This window comes from Syzygium oleosum, unplaced genomic scaffold (genome assembly GCF_021117445.2).
Source record: "Syzygium oleosum isolate NSW1041296 unplaced genomic scaffold, Sole_v2.1 Sole_v2.05, whole genome shotgun sequence".
Taxonomy (NCBI): domain Eukaryota; kingdom Viridiplantae; phylum Streptophyta; class Magnoliopsida; order Myrtales; family Myrtaceae; genus Syzygium; species Syzygium oleosum.
Genome location: NW_026607489.1, coordinates 1,820,131 through 1,841,163, shown reverse-complemented (window position 1 = coordinate 1,841,163; position 21,033 = coordinate 1,820,131). Strand labels below are relative to the sequence as shown.

General features: G+C 38.5%; 1 protein-coding gene across 2 annotated transcripts; it reads right to left on the bottom strand.

The window, feature by feature from the left end:
* Positions 1-865: 865 nt before the first annotated feature.
* LOC115680839 (exocyst complex component SEC3A) lies at positions 866-20,723 on the bottom strand. 2 transcript variants are annotated; one of them, XM_056311549.1, is made up of 25 exons: positions 20,389-20,722; positions 19,198-19,268; positions 17,956-18,036; positions 17,719-17,786; positions 17,499-17,601; positions 16,418-16,563; positions 14,654-14,771; positions 14,100-14,204; positions 13,166-13,267; positions 12,921-13,058; positions 11,545-11,673; positions 11,387-11,467; positions 11,214-11,288; positions 8,778-8,951; positions 8,546-8,693; positions 8,375-8,439; positions 4,992-5,162; positions 4,826-4,905; positions 3,489-3,570; positions 3,252-3,349; positions 3,026-3,134; positions 2,853-2,921; positions 1,574-1,639; positions 1,411-1,500; positions 866-1,189 (listed from the first exon to the last, which is right to left on the bottom strand). In XM_056311549.1, exons 1-25 carry the CDS (start codon positions 20,561-20,563, stop codon positions 1,079-1,081), a joined length of 2,655 nt encoding a protein of 884 aa, XP_056167524.1. In that variant the 5' UTR covers positions 20,564-20,722; the 3' UTR covers positions 866-1,078. The 2 variants fall into 2 exon arrangements, with proteins under 2 accessions (XP_056167524.1, XP_056167525.1); XM_056311550.1 differs by lacking the exon at positions 17,956-18,036 and having other exon boundaries at positions 20,389-20,723.
* Positions 20,724-21,033: the final 310 nt, after the last annotated feature.

The following is a 21,033-nucleotide window of genomic DNA, read 5'->3' as shown; positions in this document are numbered from 1 at the left end:
GGCCACAAAGGCCCCAGATTATGGCCCTCGCCGACCTCGCCAGCCTGTACAAGAATAGAAAAGAAAAGAAAAAATAAAAAAAATTGTCAAAACAATGTTGTTTCAATCACTAATGGTCCACAGTCAATACAAGCTATACGTGTTGTGCTATACGTGTTGTGACTATGCCACGTAGAATGGCTGGCTAGCGCTAACTGGATTGCCATGTCGGCGATTTCCAGTTAAAATTGAATCGACTACATTAGCAAATAAGGCAAAGATATAAAACAAAATTGACTAAATTAGAAATTTTATGACTAAATTGGTCATCGTACGACAGATTTAAGAAAATACTAGGGGAATTTTTAAACAGATTTAAGAAAATACTAGGTGATTTTTTAAGACAGTTTTGAATATCAGGCAAACATGGGAGACTCAATTCACATATTTGAGGCATGACGGAACGCCAACCGGTTCTCAAATACAGTCCCTTCTTAGCCATTCATTTATCAGTCGGATAGGTAAGTGTCGCGAAAGTATAAAGGACAAATATGCGCCCTTGGTGAAATTGGAGGAACGACTAGACTGGGGAGATGCTTCCTACTTATCAAGAACCAGTGCAGGAATATCCAGACATGGTCCCAGGCTGTTGGAGGAACATGGGAGCTATCAGATCAACAGCTAAATTGCCCTAAATGATCCATTCTAACTAGACAAAAAACCAATCCTAATGGTCCGCAGAAGATCCCTGGTGGACACAATGAGAAGCATCATGGATATGTCGGCTTCAAATAATCGAGAGGCTAATTACCAGGTCGAATAATGACGACTATTGCAGACTCCATAAACGCGAACAGGGAACGAGACCAAAAGAAGTACCATGAACTTAGAAGGAATAGTAGCACAATAAGCTGAAGAATGATACAAACATGGGGTTCTCTCATCCAATAGTAGAAACCAGGAGAACTACAGTAATAAATTAGTTAAGGACCAATTATAACAAATGAGAAATCATTCAGCCTACCAAATCTATATTACACCCAAAGAAAGAATATAGGACACTATTGACAGATTATACGGTACAAAACTCTTTCTCTAACTACATGGATGCGAGAAGATCTCTCATTTCTGCTACAGATGGGATGGTCTCGTTCGGATAGATCTTGGCAACAAGTTGGGCAAAACTTTCATACTTGTCAAGAAACTCCTTCTGTCAAGATTAGCAATCACAGCATTAGGCACCCAACCAATCAGATGACTCTCTGACCTTCGAGAAAGTGCATATCGTAATAGTGCTTGACATTTTGGTAAGATAGAACGATAGAAAGGAAATATTTGAAAGTCGCATATCATGTAGTAATGATGAAAATCGGGTTTTCATGGCAAACCATGCTACGAAGTTTTTCGTTTTCAGGGATGAGATACTTCTACCTTGCACTTATCCCAAAGGGACGGCAATAATTCATCTGAAGTTAAGTTCTTCTGCAATTTCTTGTACATTGCACCGATGGACTTGTCAACCTATATAACGAAAACAAAACCATTACCAAAGTGAACTTCATGCAAAGCATGATGAGAATATTCAACAACTTACACCAGATAAACTGGATTTTAGCATCTTCCGAAGATCCATTTTGGACAATCCAAGTTGGAAAGGAATCTGAAATTTGCAGGAGAGAATAATTTCAGCTAATAAATTTAAAAGTAACAATTAAAAAATAGAACTACTTGATAAAGTCTGCAGGCAATAAATATCATCATACGTCTCCCTTTGCTGTTTCATGATTGTCTGTAGAGAGATGATTAGTCCGCTTTTCAGAGCCTAACAATTGGGTGAAAAATCACACTTCCTTTGCCATTTCCATCTTGTACAGCTATCTTCCGCCATTTATGCCATATGCATCTTTCTCTTCATTTGAAAATTTTTCCAAAACCGTAAAGTGGAGGCACTAAAAACCTTAAATTTTGACCCTTCTTTATCAAAACAAATTACCACAAATGCATGTCCATTGAGGTATAGACAATGAGCTATGCAATAAATGACCACTAGTCCCACAAATTTCAGAATTAACAATCTTAACATTTTCCTAGAAATCAACATAAGCAATCCATGTTCTCCACAATGGTGGAAGGTGTTGGACAACTACATGAAGATCATATGCAGCAATGTGCATTACTCCTTTAAAAGACATCAATATTACTTTAGGAGTCCCTTTAGGAGTAAAAGTAATCTTTCGGGAACTTTTCCAGGCATATCCCCTCTAGAATTCCCGACCATGGCATGTTGAACGGGTAATGAAAAGGTTGAAAGTTTACATGGGTCTAGACAGATGCTGGCTCCTTATGCAAATGACCACAAAAAAGGCAATGCCAGCCGGAAAACTATAAATCTTTAAGAAGTTTCCGCGTTGGTTTGGTGCATGCTTGAATGTCGCAGCTGGCACTAAAAATACTGCACCAATTCTCTTCCATGATTTAATATATGGATAAAAATAGTCACATGAAACGAGATAATAGAACCCACAGTAACAACATCAAATTCTATTTTCTAGTATAAAAGTATTGTGCCAAACAAACATTTCAAACCTCCTGGAAATTCTGATCTTTTTAAACAAATGTAGCACTCCTATTATGAAATTAAGAGACGGCCAATTCCATCAAATTTCCAGCTCTCCGTCAATGGACCACAACCAAACCACAAAGACACCAACCTCAACTCAAACATAAACGGCTCACATAGTACCCAAATGAAATAAAAGGAATGCAAAATGTGGCAACATTAGGTAGTTTCTAGTGAAAAATGCACAGATACCAAGAGATCAGTAACATGTTCATGCAGCAACGAAAGAAGATGCAACCACCCAACCACCAACCTCTTCAGGAGAAATAGTGTACATCAAATCCTCAATTTTTCGAGCAAATTGGAAAAGCCGTTCGAATTGCTGCCATAAACAAACTAGTGAGGATGAGCCTCAGAGAAAATCTGAAAAAAAAAGTAAGACATTATAATTGCTAGATTAAAAGAGCTGGATAGGCAGATTCTCACGTAGTATATAATCATGCTGATAAATCGCGTACAAGCTTGTTCATAAGCTTCGCTTGCTTGATGATAAAACTTTGCTAACGTGGGTACGACATTGGCTAAATCATATAAGCTGCAGGTAAATGTTCTTGCTCAGAATATCATATGGCGTAGTAGTTAAGAAGCGAATTAATTATGCTAAACAATTAATACCAGATGAGTTGTGAAGACTATCCTGAGAAAGTCATACCTGTTCTGGAATGCAGCATAGTTCTCCAAAAGAAAGATGTCAGCATACTTAGGATCAGTTTGAGCTATTTTCTCCAATGTGACAAACATAATACTAACCTGTCCATCCATAATTAAATATTAGAAAAACACTGGTCGAAAGCACAAAACAGAACATACTTCTTCCCACCTCTCATTATCGTACAATAACCAGGTTGGTCAAAGGAAGGAGCACGTATGATTAGAAAAAGTAACTAACGAATTTAGTGTATGCTTGGTCAACAAGATCCCTGGATTGTCCCTGAATGTACTGTTCCATACGTGTAGCAAGAGTTGCAAATCTGGGAAGCACATAGTCACGGCAAGGGATTAAGACATTTCAAAACCAACAGCTATTTGTGGACCTTCTACATCAATGGCATTATCATCATAAACAGACAAGAAAGGCTAGTAAAATATGAGCAAGACAAAACTATTGCTACTAAAATAAGGAATGAGCTGTACAAAGATTTAGAATATGCAGTTATCAACTGCTAACGTTAATTGACATGCTTCGGTAGCCATCTTCCCCAGTGGTATTAGGTCGAAACGGTTGCTTCTCCTTCGATGCATATTTGATAATTATTAAAAAAATTGAGCACCTCCAGCCACAAAAATCTACACCAAATAGTTTCAGCAATGAGCTAATGCGTTTAAAGGAGACTAAAGGAGCAACCCTAGCATGTTGATCAGATCATGGACGTAAGCAGCAGACATGACATTTCAATATTTCAGGGATTCTGCTTCATTGTCATTCGCTAAAGTCACCATGCAGAGCATCATCACTTATTTAACTTTGCTGTTCCATCAGTCAAACCTAATTCGTTAATACAGTATATCTACCTACAGTAGGTGCTCATGGAAATGTACTCTGGTAAGTGTGTTTGGAGATGCCTATACTATTTTTAAGTTGCTTTACCTTGTACTTTTAGCAATTGAAATTTGCCTGTACTATTTTTAATTTTGAACCCTTCAAATCTTCATAAATCCATAGTTATGGATACTTGAATTCATGTAGAATTTCTCCATATTTTTTCTCACATTGGGCAACTTAAGATCGGTAACTTAAAATATTGTAAGATGCTCCAAATAAGCAATTAATTTTCAAACCCAGAGGCACATTTTCCACATTCAGAGTATCATCTACAAATTAAAATCAGATAGTAAGCACTTTGTGCCAAGTCCAACCAACATTTGCCCACTACTGCTTTGTCTTTCTGGGCCTGAACCTACTACTCAATTCACATGCTTCTCCACAAAAAGAGGCAGAGTTACTCAGACAAAGAAGCAGCTGGGGGCGCTATGAAACAACTGCATTCTTCAAGTGCCAACACTGCTGAATGAGGAAGAAAGAGAAATATGTGTCTTGTCTAAGGCCAAATCTGCCTCGTAACCTGAGTTCTTCTTGCCTTCAGTTTCTCATTAACTTGAGTGAGTGTAACAATCACTCCTCAGAATGACCACATATACATACACACAGGTATGCATCACTTAAGTTGTGAGAGCATTAGTACGAGATTCTATCTACAAATAAAAAAGCCTATGAAACCACTGTACCTTGGAATGTATGATAAAACTCCCGTTTGCTTAACATTTCGCTCGTTTCTTTCAATCTGGTGACAAGCTTCATCAACAAACTGCACATATATTTTGCAAATGATTACACAGGATAATATTAGCAGTGCATCAGACAACATATGTTTCCAAATTAGAGATAACTTACACGGCCGAATTGCATAGATATCCTTGACTCCAGATCATCAAGCAAGAGACGCACAAAACCTGCAGCATCAGCTTTCTGACCAGAAATATATCGCTCTGTGATCCCATGCATGGATATGCAACGCAAAGGATCTATTTTGTATGCCCAATCCACCACAGCATAAAAGTCCTCCTACAATTCAAATGCGCCAACAATTATCTTCCCGGGTCAAGCTGAAACTTCTCCTGATATAATCAATCAAGCTATAATAGATGCCACTGCTGGGCATTGAAAAAAAATGACAATATGATGTAAAATATAACCCATCACCATAGATCGATAAATAAAAGAAGACAGTGCTCTCCAGGAGACACATCTTCTACTACCTTGAGTAGACTATTGACAAACTTTCAAAAGCAGCAGACGAAAGTTGACGCAGAGAAACTGTTATCGGAAAAGCAGTTCACAAGTACTTTTGAGCTTTTTAATTCTAAATTTCATATCTGAAGGATTCTTTCAATTATAGTTAAATATGTCAAATGTATGAGAAATTTATTTGAAAAAATAATTTACTCAAAACAGTTGGAGATAGCATTGTGTTTAACAAAATAGTACATTGCATTGAAGCCAAAACCAACTTTATCCACAACTATGGTCATCACATTCACAGCATTGTCACAACATGAAAGCTCCAACACCAGAAATGGACTCTAATTATACAGTTGACACTACAACCAAAGTAGTACCAACACGCGACACGAGACAACACGACACGCTGACACGTCAATTCTCAAAAAATAGAGAATTCCAACACATTGTGTATTAAGTGTATATTTTTATATGTACCTGATAAAATATCATTTTTATGATTCTTTCAATCAAATTAATTTGATTCAAATCCACAAATAAATAAATAATAATAATAAAAAGAGTGTTGTACGAGTGTCGGTGTCCGACACATGTCCGAATCCGACACGGAGGCCCCCGGAGAGTGTCCGTGCTTCCTAGACGACAACTATATAAGATAAATAAAAATCAGAAATTGGTTAAAAAACTACTGATATGGGAAGGGATATTTGGTAAATAAGCATGAAACCCTCCTCTCTAGTTAGGGGATAAGTGCAATGAAAGTCCTAAAACTGGTCACGAAAGTACAATTGAGTCCTAAAACTTTCAAAAAGTCCAATCAAGTCCTAAAACTTGTCACAAAAGTGTAATTGAGTACTAAAACTTTCAAAAAGTGCAATCAAGTCCTAAAACTTGTTAAATTGCTCTAATCAAGTCTTCCGTTGATTGCATTTTTTGAAAATTGTAAAACTCAATTGCACTTTCATGACAAATTTAAGAGCTTGATTGCACTTTTTGAAAATTTTAGAACTAGATTGCACTGTCGTGACAAGTTTTAGGACTTGATTGCACTTTTTGAAAGTTTTAGAACTCAACTGCATTTTTGTGATAAGTTGTAGGACTTCCGGTGCAAACTCACCAAAGAATTTCATTACTTCCGATTACATGGTCCCAAGGATTGCTACATCTTAAGTAAGGAAAAGAGTCCGCAGTTTGGATTAATGAAGAGTTAGTTCGTGTTTCCACCCTCTTATGCTACTCCAATTCATTTATCCAGATCATGTTGATAGGCAGGAGCATTGGCATAAATATGAGGACGGTATATCCACAGGTCAAATCGTGAATGTATTAGTAGTACAGAATTTTGAATGTCCTAAGGAAGCAATGATTTTCTCACATATGAGGTACCTTAAGTGAAAGGAAATGATTTATAAAGTAGTTTTACATTTGTAAATTCAAGCGTTTAATCTATAAACATGCATATGCTGTGTCGACATGTCACACTATTTGTCATATAAGTGAGTTAGACTCCAAGATAAATACCTGGACCAGCCAAATTTGAGTCCACTTAACATGGCATATCTCAAATGATGGCAGCGCATCCCAAGCGGAAATATTACAAATATTGCCTTGTCTAGGACCATCACAAGGAAGCTATAACCGTTTACGAATTACATACTAATTTTTTTTCTAATTTTCAAGAAACTTAGCTGGTGTACTTGAAACATGTTTCGTCTCATAGGTTTTTCCTCATGTCTCTTGCTACAACTTAGACATAGGTAACTTGCTCTCCAATTGTCACACCTATTGCATGACGATATTTAAGTACTTCCAGTTTCCTTTTCTTCTTGTTGAACGACATCTCTTTGGTGTTCCCCATATCAAACTGACATAAGAACCAGTCATGACGACAATTCATGGTTCAACTGGTTTTATCGATGATGTATCTGCATTGACATCCCATAGTAAATGCAATAAAAGAATTTATAATATTCCTGACTTGACACAGACAAGACGACCTAGAAAAGCCAGAGTGGCAATTGCACTTCATTTAGGTGGGCACCATTTCAATTCTCCTTCCACTCAGAAGTGGGCATGACCACCTTTACAGGGATTAAAAGCAAACCTTGTCAATACATGAGCAAGAGAATGTGTGGTCCACCGGGTATTGCATCAGATTTTTTTTCCCACAAAAATGAGGATTGAATCCTTATAGGTTTACTTACCAAGCTCTAGAAGTTTAAATTTAATTGAACCTATATTGAATAGTTTGCTAGGACTCCGATTTAACTGTGTGAAAGGCGGTTCATACCATGTCTCAAGCAAAACAAATCACAGAATTGTACGCAGGCCAAGGAAACTGGTTGAACTGACTGGTAAAGTGTGCTATTCATATTGCATTTGTGCCTTCCTCTTCTTTTTTTTCTTATCTGATGTTGGCTCATAAAATCAATATTGCCAATCCTTCCCATTGCTATTTTAACGACATTGGATCAGCAAATGCAGTCAATCCTACTTTAATCCTCCAAATCGTTTCTTTTTTGAGTCTCTTCATATCAAGAGGATAAATATTCAACTATATAACAAAGTTAACCTATTTGAAATCTTGAGCTCTGTACAAGTTTTGGTTTTGGATATTCGACTAATGGTTCACAGCTTTAAGTATTCTCCTTTGTTTTATCAAAGGAGGCTTTAACTATTCTCATCACCCACAAAGTACATCTCCTTAAACAAAGATAACATGCACCTTTTGACATTTAAGCAAGTGCTCCTAACTCAAATTCAAAAATATCTGGTCAACACCAACCGTACCATGACAGGCATTTGTAGTATACATATACACATGCATATACACATGAATCTACCTACATATATGCATGCATATGTATATTGAATGGGCATAACCATTTTAACTAATAGGACTCCAGAAACTTTAGAAGTCAAACTCTAAATGTTGCTGAACCAAGTTGAGGTGATTTTTTTGGTCCGAGAATTATTTTACTAAAACAAAAATGCAAGAATTTGCAGAAAATAACAGAAAAGTCAGTGAACTTTACTTGGATACCATCAAGCAAATCCTGTAGGGACTCATTTAGTGCTACTAGCTCCGCAGAGTCATTACCTGGAGTGCATAATATCATCAATTTTGTTGAAATGTTTGTTACCATATGAAAGCAATACATTTCAAGCAGAAATTATTAGATAATCATTGTCAACTAGAAGTTTACCAGCTTTACTGTCATTTTCATCAATGTCCATGATTCCCAAATCGTCTTCGTCGTCGTCATTAGATCCTGCTTTATTGCCATTACTGACACCTCCAGGTGGAACAAGTGCTGGAACTTCAAAGCACATAAAGTGTGCAAAGAAAGAACTCTGCAGTTGAAACAAGGTAAGAGCATTTCATTGCCAATTAAAAGGAAAACCAGACTAATAGTACACATGCAGGTAGAATAAAACCTCATCTACGAGAAGAGGGATGAAGATTGTAAGCATCTTCGCATACGCCTCAGACACAGTGGAGGTATCTGAATTGTTCACATTCTGACCAGGACCGGTAGAGCCTTCAAGCCAGACTGTTGGATTTCTTGATGCTTTTGTACTAGCACGAAGCTCATTTGCAAACTCACGTGCCTGTAAATGGTTGATAAAACTCTCATTGACCATTCAACTAGACTTCTTTAGTGAGATTGATGGCACACGGCCATTCAATTAAGCAGAGAAAGTTCATAAGGACACAGTACAAGAACTTACACAAGTAAAAAATGATTTGGCAATGTTCTCAGAAAAAAAAAAAATTAACCGAAGGACAAGTTTCACCACTTCACATGGTGGATATGCTGCTCTAGTGAGACCATCTAACTTTATCGTTGCTCTGTAACAGGTGACTAGCACAAGGGCGTGGTATCTTAAATAATCATCGTAGCTCTGTATTAATAATTGCCGCAATTATAGAGAGAAATCAAACAAATGGAAGCTAATGGAGACCTAAACTAAATTATATTATGGCCAAATACACGGGGGCTACAACAGAATTATAAGTAAAAGCTGTAAAAGGGTACATCTTAAACCATCATGTTAATAGATGGAAATCCATATCAGGACTTACATAATGGTAGCAGCAGCCACAGCAGATATACCATCATTGCACCGCGAATACTTTTCTCACTTGTCATGGCTGCCAAGGCCTCATTAAGGCATAAGACTCATCAAAGAGCCATAGGGGCCATTTTATTGCGGTTGCTTAAATTTACACTCCCCATTAGTATCTCAAGAATAACATCTCAATTAAATCAGAAATTTTGGCATATCACGCCTCTTTTTAGGTATGTATATGCTATCAAACTTACTTCTGAAAGTAAACTTGAGAGGGGCGTGAGATGGAAAGCCAAGAAAAGCTCACATCAGTCACAAAGAAGTAAAATTAGTTGGGCCACATTGGATAGGATTAGGAGGTCTAGTCTTGCTTCTGTATCTCTTTGTTTATTATGTCAGCAAAGTAGTGAATCTATAAACCATCTATTCCTCGAATATAGCTTCTCTTCTCAAGTGTGGAAAAAAATACTTCAGCCTTTCTGTAAATAGAGATCCTGGAGATTGGATCTCAGAGTTTTACATGGGTAAAGCCAAATTTGAGAGGGTGCAGATTACAAAAACTTTCAGGAATTGTTGCATCCACTTTATTTGGAAGGCTAGGGATCAGATGCTCCGTTCTAAAGTTGTTCAATCAATTGAAGTAGTTCCGAAGCTAGTTTTGTTTGCTGTCAAATATAGATTTGATGAAGTACTTCCCACGTTCATTCTTGTTCACATAAAACAGCTCATGTTGTTGGGACTTGGTCAGGGCCTTGTGAAGGGATTAGTCCACCCAAAATGAAAAGTTTACAAGGAAGTGGTAACTTACAAATGGGGGAAATAGAAAAAAAGAATTGGACAGGCTGAAAACCGTAACTCTTCAGCTCATAATGGATCGATGGGTGAAGTTACTGTTGCTATCAGACATCTTAGGCCAGGTAGAGTGACCACATTAAACACTAGCACTTTGTAAGCTTTGAAAAACACAACATTGTTAAGAAGAAATATGCTAGCTATACATTGTGGATCTGTTTCCAAGAGCTTCATGGTGCTTTACCTGTGAGGTTCAGCTTCCAGGTAAGGGAGAGCGGTAAGATATATGCTTAATATACATTCTGGACACAATTCGTTACAGTTTCAAACTCAAATTGCCTAGGACACATTCAATATTATATATGAGATGCTAGCCACGATGGGCTATCTGCACCTTCCATCTTGGACAAGGAACGGCCCTTGAGACATTATCTTTAGCGCAAAAAAGTCACCTATAACTTCATAAATGTTTTATTCCTCCTTGTTACCAGTACTCACACTGGAATATCAAGATCATAGAGCTTTATAATTCTAATTACAGTTAAGATTTTATAAATCAGCAGTTAGTTTTATCGAATTCACTTTCCACTGTTTTTCTCGTAGGAATGTTAGGTCGCAGATATACGTGAGATATCATCAAAATAAATGAAACTACAGAAATTTCTGGTCATCCTGTGCTTGACAAAGATCACTTGCACAACATCCACAACCGCAACAACCACAGCATGCAACCCAAGAAGGCGATTTAGAACCTTAGCAAATACCCTAAATGAAGTGCATAAGACCATTTCCATCTCATTATCGCAATGGAGTATGCTGCCATAATGCAGCCTGCATTAACTAATACACACCAGGTAGGCTCCTTTGAAGTTGAAGAATAGAAACTAATTGAAGAGGCAAGAGAAAAATGGAAAGTATCTCTGACAAACATAGACGTAATATAGAACGTTAACATGGTCAAAGTAAAGTAAACTTTGAGTAAACAGATTAGCAATTTCATATACTGACCTCCCTGCGAAGAAGCAAATTGAGGGAGTTGCAATAAGCTTTTCTCAAAGGACCCAGACAGTTCTTATCAAGACTCTGTGAAGACACAGGAGTTTCAGAAAACATAATAAAGACGGCAAACAGACATGACAAACTTGTAAACAAGACGTTTAACTAGTAGTCTAGGATGTAACCTTCAAATGTTGCAGGAGGCGAGCATAAGTTCTGCATTTATAGCGCAAGTCAGCATGATCAGGTCTCTTCAATTGTCCCCGCTGTTAACAAGCAAACCAATCTTAGAACTCCTGAAGTAAATGTCCAAAACATAGAGGATAAAACGCAATTAAATCACCTGAGAAAAATAACTCTTATCACTTATCATGAAATCCACCAGACTAGCAAAGTAGCTTCTCAAAAACTCAGAAGCTCGTCGCACAAATGTACTTTTCAATTTTTCAAGTTCTGCTCTCTTCTCCTTGACCTGAACCCATGATACACATCTTAGAGAGAAATCATTATGCACTCAGAATTATGATAACCATAAATAGACATAATAATAGTCAATTCATATTATAAAATCACAGAAACAAATGTCCGCTTGATTTAACAAATATTCATAAGAGATGTCACAATATAATTGATTGAGAAACGCAGTCAGCCTGCAACACAATCACAGAAATAAGTAGAACCACTCTTCTTGAAGAATGAACAATTAGAGAGCTATCACAATGAAAGGGCACATAAAAAGTATAAGAGACAAATGACTACATTACCACACAAGCACAAGTCTTCAAAGAGAGAGGCGGAGAAGGACAAAGTGCTAGGTTCATATTTGGAGCTTAAACGTCCTTTTTCGCTCCCACACTCCCCCCACCCACCCCCCCCCCCAAAAAAAAAAAAAAACTCCTCTCTCTCTCTCCCTCACCCTCTAATCACATAACAAATTGCTAGGTTCATAATCCGCAACCCAACATAGGGCCCGTTTGGTTCGGCTTTTCAAATGCTACTTGGGGGAATGCAAATACCTTTAGGTGAAAGTCACTTGGAAAAATGCAAGTGGTGTTTGGTAAAAAAAAATTTGTGAAGATACTTTGGCCTAAGTAGTGTTTGGTAAATTTTTTTTTGCATAGGGCTTTGACAATTTTTATTTTTAATATTCCGGTTTTGCCCCTATTACTGTTCATCTTCTTCACCGTGAGGGTGGCCGGCGAAGGGCCGGCGAGGGCGAATCTGGCCGGCGAAGGGCCGGCGAGGGGCCGGCGAGGTCGCCCGACACTAGGCGGCCGTCGCCTGAGGTCGCGCAACCCAAGCGACAGTCGCCTGGGTCGTGCGACCCAGGCGACGGCGCCTGGGCGGTCACCCGACACCAGGCGGCCGTCGCCTAGGTCGGGCGACCTCGCCGGCCCCTCGCCGGCCCTTCGCCGGCCACCCTCGCGGTGAAGAAGATGATCAGTAACTGAGGCAAAACCGGAATAAAGAAATTTGAGTGAGGGCAATTTGGGAAGGGAAAAATAAGCTTCAGCATTCCAAATGCTAGCTTTCGGCTTTCCGTTCCCTAAATGTTGAATGGTTCAGCATTTTGGGAAGGGGCTTTCGAGGCCGAAAGCCCCTTCCCAAAGCTGAACCAAACGGGGCCATAGAATAGCCATATACATCGCAACACAGTAGCTAATACCACATCTAGTAAGTATACAATCTACTAATAGAATGCAAAGGTAAAGTGCATACTGCTCGCATATTAGCGTAACCAGGATCCAAATTAGGAACTTCAAGGCCCCGTAATGCACTTGTCAGCCACTCACATGCTTCAACATTTTGGAGCATATGGCCCTCATCAAAAGAACCTCCTGTTAGACATGCTGCATACTACAAGAAGTAAAGTTCCATTAGGAGTCGTAAACTCGAGACTCTGAAAAGCCAGAAGTCTCATTTAGATTTCTCAGCTAATGAAATGAATTCCAAAAACGACATACCTCAGATGGTACACGCAACCGTTCAAGAAGCTTATCAAGTTCTTCAATAAGTGATTTATTATTTACAGACTGCATCCCCAATTTGTTATTTCGAGTCTCTATCTGGATGCACATATTAAGTAAAAATGGTGTAAGATAAAGACACCAAAACTCCAAGGTAACAATAAGCAGAAATCAAAATCGATATCAAAGCCTAATCTGAAAAGAGTGTGCAGGTAGCATGGAGCCTGTAAACAACAACAGAACAGATCATCTGTAGTGCAAAAAATCAACTTGCTCAAAGGACATGAACATTATAGTTCCAGCATAACCAAAAGTACTAGCTAGATAATACCTCTTGTAAGTCAATGCCAAAGAAAACACAAACGCTAGTAAAAGTGCAGAATAACAGAACGAACTTGTCTCCGAGCAGTATCTAATTTTCTTAACACAATAACTGGAAAAGACAGATGAGATGCTATTTAAATGCCTGCCAGCCCACCTCAAAAGCATACTCTTAAAAAATAAAGCATCCAAATGTTAAATCATGGCAGAAAAGAGCAAAGAAATAAGAGATGGCAAGATAGTTCAATACATCAATTCCATTTCCTAGATATTCTGCAAGTCTGCTTCTGAAGGTAATTTTTAAGCACTCTTTGCTTTTCTGATAAATTTTTTTGTATATTTACATTAATATTTCCAAAACTTAAGGAAATATCTAGTGCATCGAGTTGTTAATGTTTCTATGTCTCCAAAGATCTACGGTGTTGATATCAAATAAGAGTTAAATCCCAAATACCATGAGTAAAAGCTAGCATAGAAAAGTCAAAGCAAAATTCACCCCAAAAACCCACATACTTCTGAATATGCTAGCATTCTAACAAAAACCAAATAAGGACTGCAATGTAAACCAAAAACAGTCATCGGAAAAGAAATTCAGTGTGCTGGTCTCTACCGATTCAATGTCCTCTCTCATGTGTCTTAGTTTTACATTGAAGATGCCTAACCATTCATCCATATCTTCAACACAGTTTGTTGCTGCCTCAAGTCCTTGCAGTACCTGCAAGACCATATGATTGAACAACAAATGAGTCTTCAACATAAAGCGCACAGTCAGACCAAAAAAATAATAAGAGTTCAAAGGGCCACCATCTCTAAGCTACCCATGGGAAAGCATAAAAGCTCATCAACTGATACCATAACAGTTAAGTTCAATGAAACATGCTAACGAGACACTGCTTCCTCAGCTGAGGTCATCTACCATTATTACTTTTAATTTGGGTGTTGATATATAGTAAGAGACAAAATGATCAGGCTCGGGTGAAAGTCATGAGAAGCAGATGAGTGCAAGATTAAGATTTGCTTTATGTGTAGTGTGCTTTTGTCTTTGCCAGAGTTAGTTAACAAGGTGTATTTTTTTAAAATATAGTGGCACAGACAATCTGAGGGACATACCAACAACTAAAACTAAACCATCAGATACATTCAACATATACAAAATAATATTACCTCGTCTACTAAAGGTTCACTTTCCAAAATGGCATGCACGTTTGCCGCTTCTAATGCAAGAAGCTCTCGTTTCAACCTTTCAGAGAATGCCTCTGCTTCACCAATTCCCATGACATAGCTGCACAGGATATTTATCGCATTATCATGATGCTTTATTGCAACATAAGCAGCTAAAAGAGATGATCAGAAATGGATTGTATTCTAATCTCACAATATTGGAAAGATGACAAACACCTGGAATGATCATATGCAAACGAAACATAGCCAATGAAATTCACTATTAGTGATATCAGTTCTTCAACATTAAGAATTGTCAGATCAGTTACCACATTCAACCTCTTCAACCCAATATCATATAAAATACAAATTCAAGTCAATGCATGCTTACATGCTCTAAAGCAAGGCTTAGATGAAGAGGATGTAACCTATTCAGCACAGGACTGCCATTCTAGAGTGACATGACCGTCATCTACTCCATAACATACCACTAAACGGCAATACCACTGCCAGAAATTAAATATATGTCAATCCCAGCAACCAAATAGGCAGGTTAAGAGTGAAAAACAAGCTCTTGGACAAGCTTGAGTGCAGTTAAGAATTAAACAACCTACTCTTAAATACTTCTTTCCTTTTCAGTGAGCGCATCATACAGATTTTACCCTCCCCTCCTCGCTCCTATATCTTCCAATTCCCACTTTCTACACGCATTCTTATCTTCTTTTCACTCCATTACCAAGGTCTGAATCTTTATTTTCATGACCACGTACCTCCTCGTACTTTTGGACCATGTAAAGCAAAGGAGACCTAAGCAACTTTTACAAGATTTTAACAAATTCTCCACCTAAAGTGTTATACATCACAATTCTTACAAAATCTCCACCTTTTTCTACTCATTGGAGAACATAAAAGTGAATAGGGCCATAACCCAAGCACACAGAAACCACACAAGCATTGGTACTTTATAAGCACTTAGCAGCTTTTTAAGTTTAAGAAAACCAGAATATACTGTACAACAAAACAAACGCCAAAATACATGAATATTAGGACTGTTAGTTGCTCTCACACCCCTCTATCAGAATTTTCCCTTTCCTAGTCTGATTTCAAGCAGAATATATCAATCTTCAAATTTTCAGCTAATAAAGTATAATTGTACTTCTCTAGAGGGACCTTTTCTGCAGCATGAAATGGTCTGAAACAGATCACAGCACCAAACTAACCCCAGAGAAGGACATCGAAGCACCAAAGCATGCTTCAATCATAACATCCAAGGATATGACATACCAGAGACCCTTCCCTTCCAAGATAATTATAACTTAATTCATGGTAGATTGTGACCAGAAGAACCAGAAAATGGTAAAGTGACTTCTGTTGCATCCCAACAACTGCACCAAGGGGAAGGTAACAGATCATAAAGGGACATGAATGGACCTCCATTGACATTAAGAGCGACCAAGTTGAGCAATCCAAGAAAATTATTAGTCAATATCAATAAAGGAAATGTGGTGTAAGATGGAAAAAAAAATGAATCATCGAGTTTGCTATGGAAAGGATTAGCAAATCCCAGTACATATGAAAGGTTTCACCAGGTTAAGATCCAAAAAGCATTTAATTCAAATAAGAATCACGACAAAAGGATGCAACCAAACCACCTTGAAGTAATGTTATTTCTTACTTAACTAGAGACATGAACTAGATCACTGCCAAAACATCCAGATATAAATGAGGAAGACCATTTTCACCAGAGTAAAGATAAAGAAAACATACGTTCCCAAAAGAGCCTCCATGTCTTCTTCCTCGGCTTGGGAGACTAGTTCTTTTTCAACTGTAACTTTCAAGTCACTTTCTGTTACAGCAGTAACAACAGGCCCGTCTTCCAGGTTTCTTTGAGTAGTGACGGTTGGTGTATTTTCCTGCATGAATCCTTGTTTTAGTCCCAGCATCAAAGAAGCCAATTATATATAAAAGAACAGGACTTGAAATAGTAGTTTTCGAAAGAGCATGATATTAATCAAATAAGAAGATGACTTGGTTCATTAAAAACAATCCTCAAAACGAAATACAAGTGATGCAGGATCATAGGAAAAAAATGATACTGGTCACGAATTATTGTAGCAGCTTTGTTCGAGAGTTCTTTTGTGACTTTATTTCCTTTTCAGAGTCCTACTAGTATTGGCTTTACTTTCTTAGATGGGATTCCAGTAAACATAGAATTTTATGCCTATGTATTAGTATTTATGGGTTGTTTGAAATGTGAGAATTTTCACATTTGAACAAAGTTTCTTTTCAAGAAGTTGTTCTTTCTTTTCCTCGGTCTTGAAGTCCAAAACACGATCTTTAGATTGTGATTACTTTGGAGCTGTCTGTGTTTTGCTTTTCCGGATCTGTTCTCCAACCAGATACTCATTAGGATTATTTGCCTACTTACTCAACTATGTTCAGTATGTCCAAACTTGAAAACTAATCATACAAGGAATATGACAAAAAGTAAGTCAATATGTGTGCATTGCAGGGCTATATGATAATGATTTGACCTATCAAATATATTAACCCAGAAGCATGTGCATGTTTGCATGTCCATGTGGACTTTTCCATGTCATGCTACTTGTATATTCTTTCAGAGGAATCCATTGGAAATTTGTAATTAGTTCATGTAATCATGTTAACTCCCCACTTCGTTATAAGGTAATATCCTGTTGCATTACATAAATAACGGACTATACCTTCATAACTCGCATCAACAGATTCTCTTAGAATTATGAAGAACGTCGGTGATGCAACAAGTCCACACATTGGAATGTGAAAATTTGCTCACCTTCTGGTCAAAAGAAAAAAGAAACTAGCTCACCTTAGCCCAAAGAGCCATTTCGACAACATCTATTCCAACTACTTTTGGTAGGCGACCAAGGACATCTTTACAGATATTTAAGATGCAAAGTAAAAGGCGGTTCCTATAGAAGAATCAATGAAGAGAATTTAGTGGGCGATCATAACTAAGAAACTTAAGTTAGATGCAGGGAAATAATATACTGCAAGGGACTTCCCCTATGTACTTAATGTGTCATTACCTGTCATCAATATTGCGCATTGTCCATTGAGTTGGAGCAACACTCTGGCTTCTGAGGTTATCAAATCCCTATAAGAGGCTCAATAAGAAGCCAAATATGATAAATGGAGAAAAAATGGAATAACGAATTTCAGAAGTAAAATATTAGCTGTTTCCATCTGTTATATTCTTTTGTCTGCAAGTCAGATAGACCACATGATTTATATCAAAATAGTTTGATTTAAAGCTATGGCCTTACCAACATAAATGTGCATCCACTGGGGTCATTTGTCATAACTTCAACCTTTGAAAGATGCTTGAGCTTGTACAGCTTTGCAGGCTACATTCTCAGAAAATAGTGGAAACTTTTACAGTTAACAGCATTTCAAGATTTGATCATGGAGTAGAAAACTATAATTTGTGGAAGCAAAGAGCAGGGTCTTTGAATATGCTCCATCTAAACATGATTTTTTTTTTTTTTGGTAACCCATGGAACCCCCGCACGGCCGACAGCCGGGGAGTAAACCCTGGGGGCGACACGTGCTAGCCACCACACACGTGCCACCGGTTAAGTCACCCTGCGGCGCCCGGGATTCGAACACTCAACCTTTTGCGAGAGGAAGAGTGCACGCTCCAGCAGCGCCACCCAGGCGGGTGGTATCTAAACATGATTTGATCACTCCTTTTTTATAAAAATGAAATAATTATGCCTCGTATTAGATTGTCCAACTCTTATTTCCTGATAAACACGATATGTGCTTATATTTGGTACTGCCAGTTAAATGTGATGATTGATCTCTGATATGAGTTGGCCAAGGTCCAATTCCTTTATTGACACATTTTGTAGATAACACAAAAGTCTGAGATAGAAACATAGAATAGGAAAAAAAAAAACAATTGTCAAGGGACCAGTCATAAGAGGAACATAATATTAATAATGCATATAGCTGACAATTTGGCCAGCAAGGGACCAGTCCTATTGAGAAGATGTATAAAGCTATTAGCAGCAACGTAGCCATGACTGAGAACCATATATGATTTACACAACTCGCAGACTTATAAAGTTAATAACAAAAGCAAGATGAAACAAAAGATTGGCTTAAACTCTGCTCTCAAGTCATTCTAACATGCTTAGAACTTCTTTAACAAACTCATAACATCTGATGGACCCAATGTACAAGTCCGTGTAGAAGCATAGACCGCATTGGTAAAATTGAAAACCATACAGATGCCATAGTTCTCTGCGTAAGCATTGTGGATTGCACAAACAGAGAAATAAAAGCCGGTTTAGGGATTCATACTCTTGGAAAATGTATCACTGGCAAATGGGCAAATTAAAATCCTACATCTTCTACAAGAACCTACCGTCTGTGCTTTGAGGGAACAATGAATATAGTAACCTTAACGTGAACCCCTACTTTTCATTTAGCATGAGTGCATTTTGGGTTATCAAAAAGATGCTGTATTATTAAGTACAAATATGTGAAGGAAATTGAAATACCTCCAGTACTCCTCCAGTGGAATATTTAAGTACCCGGAGAAAAGCTTTTGTTCTCTGACCTTTTGACTTCGCTGCATGAATCACGATGCAGAGGCTGACATTTAGCACCCAAAAAAATAAATAAACAATAAAGATACTTCCAAATTAATCTTTGACAGAGTAAAACCATTGGGAAAAGAATCATAACGCTGAATGGTAACCAGGAGAAGGGGGAGTTTCCCTTCACAATGCCCATGTTTTACATCTAGCCAGCTCACCACCTCTAGACACAAAAGACACTCTAAGATTTGCAGCAGTTAAGGAACACAACCTGATTGTATCAGTGAACCTGATCAAGACATTTTCTTATAAAGGAACCCATGTATGTGAGGTTTTGTGGGACCACTGCCAACGTTTCTAAATGTTTCGGCTATTAGATGATGTCTTGAGGTCAAATCTTTCCAAAACCCATTTGTCTCCTCTATTAAATATGCCCATGCTTAGTACTATGCGAAAAAAGACTAGACTAAGCGTGAGGGGGAGTGATAGAATATTTAAATATTAAACCGCGTCTTCATCTACCGGCTTAAATTTTTAGAACAGTCGACAGTGGTCTCACAAAATTCTCACAGTGTAACATCGGATAGTCAAGCATTCACAAGCAGGCATCAAAAGTAGATGGCTACAGTGAATAGTTCCAAAATACCCTGTAAGCACTCGACTCGAACATACACCCTAATGGTCGTCGTCATTCAGCTCAGTACGATCAATGGTCTCATACAAACGTGCCTACATAGTTGCTAAGCTTACCTACATAGCTCTTTATTCCCTGCTCTGTCGAAACTATCTTCGTTCAGAAAGTTCTTCGATACATTTCCACTTCCGGAAAAACAGACAACTAATTAAAAAAGACTCCGCAATCCCCCGTACTGTCATTGTTCCCATTCTTAGATCAAGCAATCAGTCATTCCCTGAACTGAATTGAACGAACAGCCTAAACAACCATACTAAGTCGGTTCCATGCCAAGACTGATGATCCCGGGGCGGCATTTCACCGTCGTCCTAAAAACCGATTCGTTCTCGAAGCTAAACGCAGGACCGAGCCGAGAATTAAGGTCAGAGATCACTGAAGCCAGAGGCAATTCGATCGATCGAAAATCCCAAAAAGAGGGGAAACAAAGGGAAGAGAGAGCTGCGGGATGAGGAGCGCACTGGAGAGGGCGAGGACCCTCGGCTTGGCCATGTGGCGGCCGAGCTTGCTGGACTTGCCCCAGATCCCCCGGCTCTTGGCGACGCGGATCGACATCACGATCTTCTCCTTGGTGCCCTCGATGGCGGCCTCGCAGGCTCGCCGGAGCTCCTCGTCGTCGGCGCTGGATTTCGCCATCGGCGTGTGGCCACCCCCCTCCTCCGGCTCTGCGCCGCGCGCTGCTGCTGCTGCTGCTGCTGTGGTGCTGATTCAGGCGAACGACGCGTGCGAATCTCGCTCGTTCCGGTGAAGAAGACGAGCGTGTTTCGATCTCAATGCCGAGTGTGCGCGAAAAAAATTGATTAATCCACTTCGGAATGATTATCTTGCGGGTTCGGATCCTGTCCGAACCGCCCCGGCTTGCTTATCTCTCGGGTCTTGGGTTCCTTTTTGCCTTTTTGCCTTTTTTTTTTTATTTTTTTTTTTGGTTTATAATATGCTCGACATTGATATCGGACGAGAAGAACTGAAGAAGTGATAAAGAAAGAAGCAACATTTTAAAAAACAAATAATAATAAATACGGAACTAAGTATCGTAAAAACCTTGCGCGGCCATTTTACTCTTTAAATAAAGTTACATTCTATGATTTTTTTTTTAACAATCGATG

Excerpts from the sequence above, each read along its gene's own strand:
- LOC115680839 (XM_056311549.1), bottom strand. The coding sequence starts at position 20,563 with ATGGCGAAATCCAGCGCCGACGACGAGGAGCTCCGGCGAGCCTGCGAG. Across the intron at positions 11,468-11,544 it reads ATAAGAGTTATTTTTCTCAG|CGGGGACAATTGAAGAGACC; the intron begins GTGATTTAATTG and ends GCTTGTTAACAG. Across the intron at positions 3,571-4,825 it reads GTTTTATCATACATTCCAAG|ATTTGCAACTCTTGCTACAC; the intron begins GTACAGTGGTTT and ends TGTGCTTCCCAG.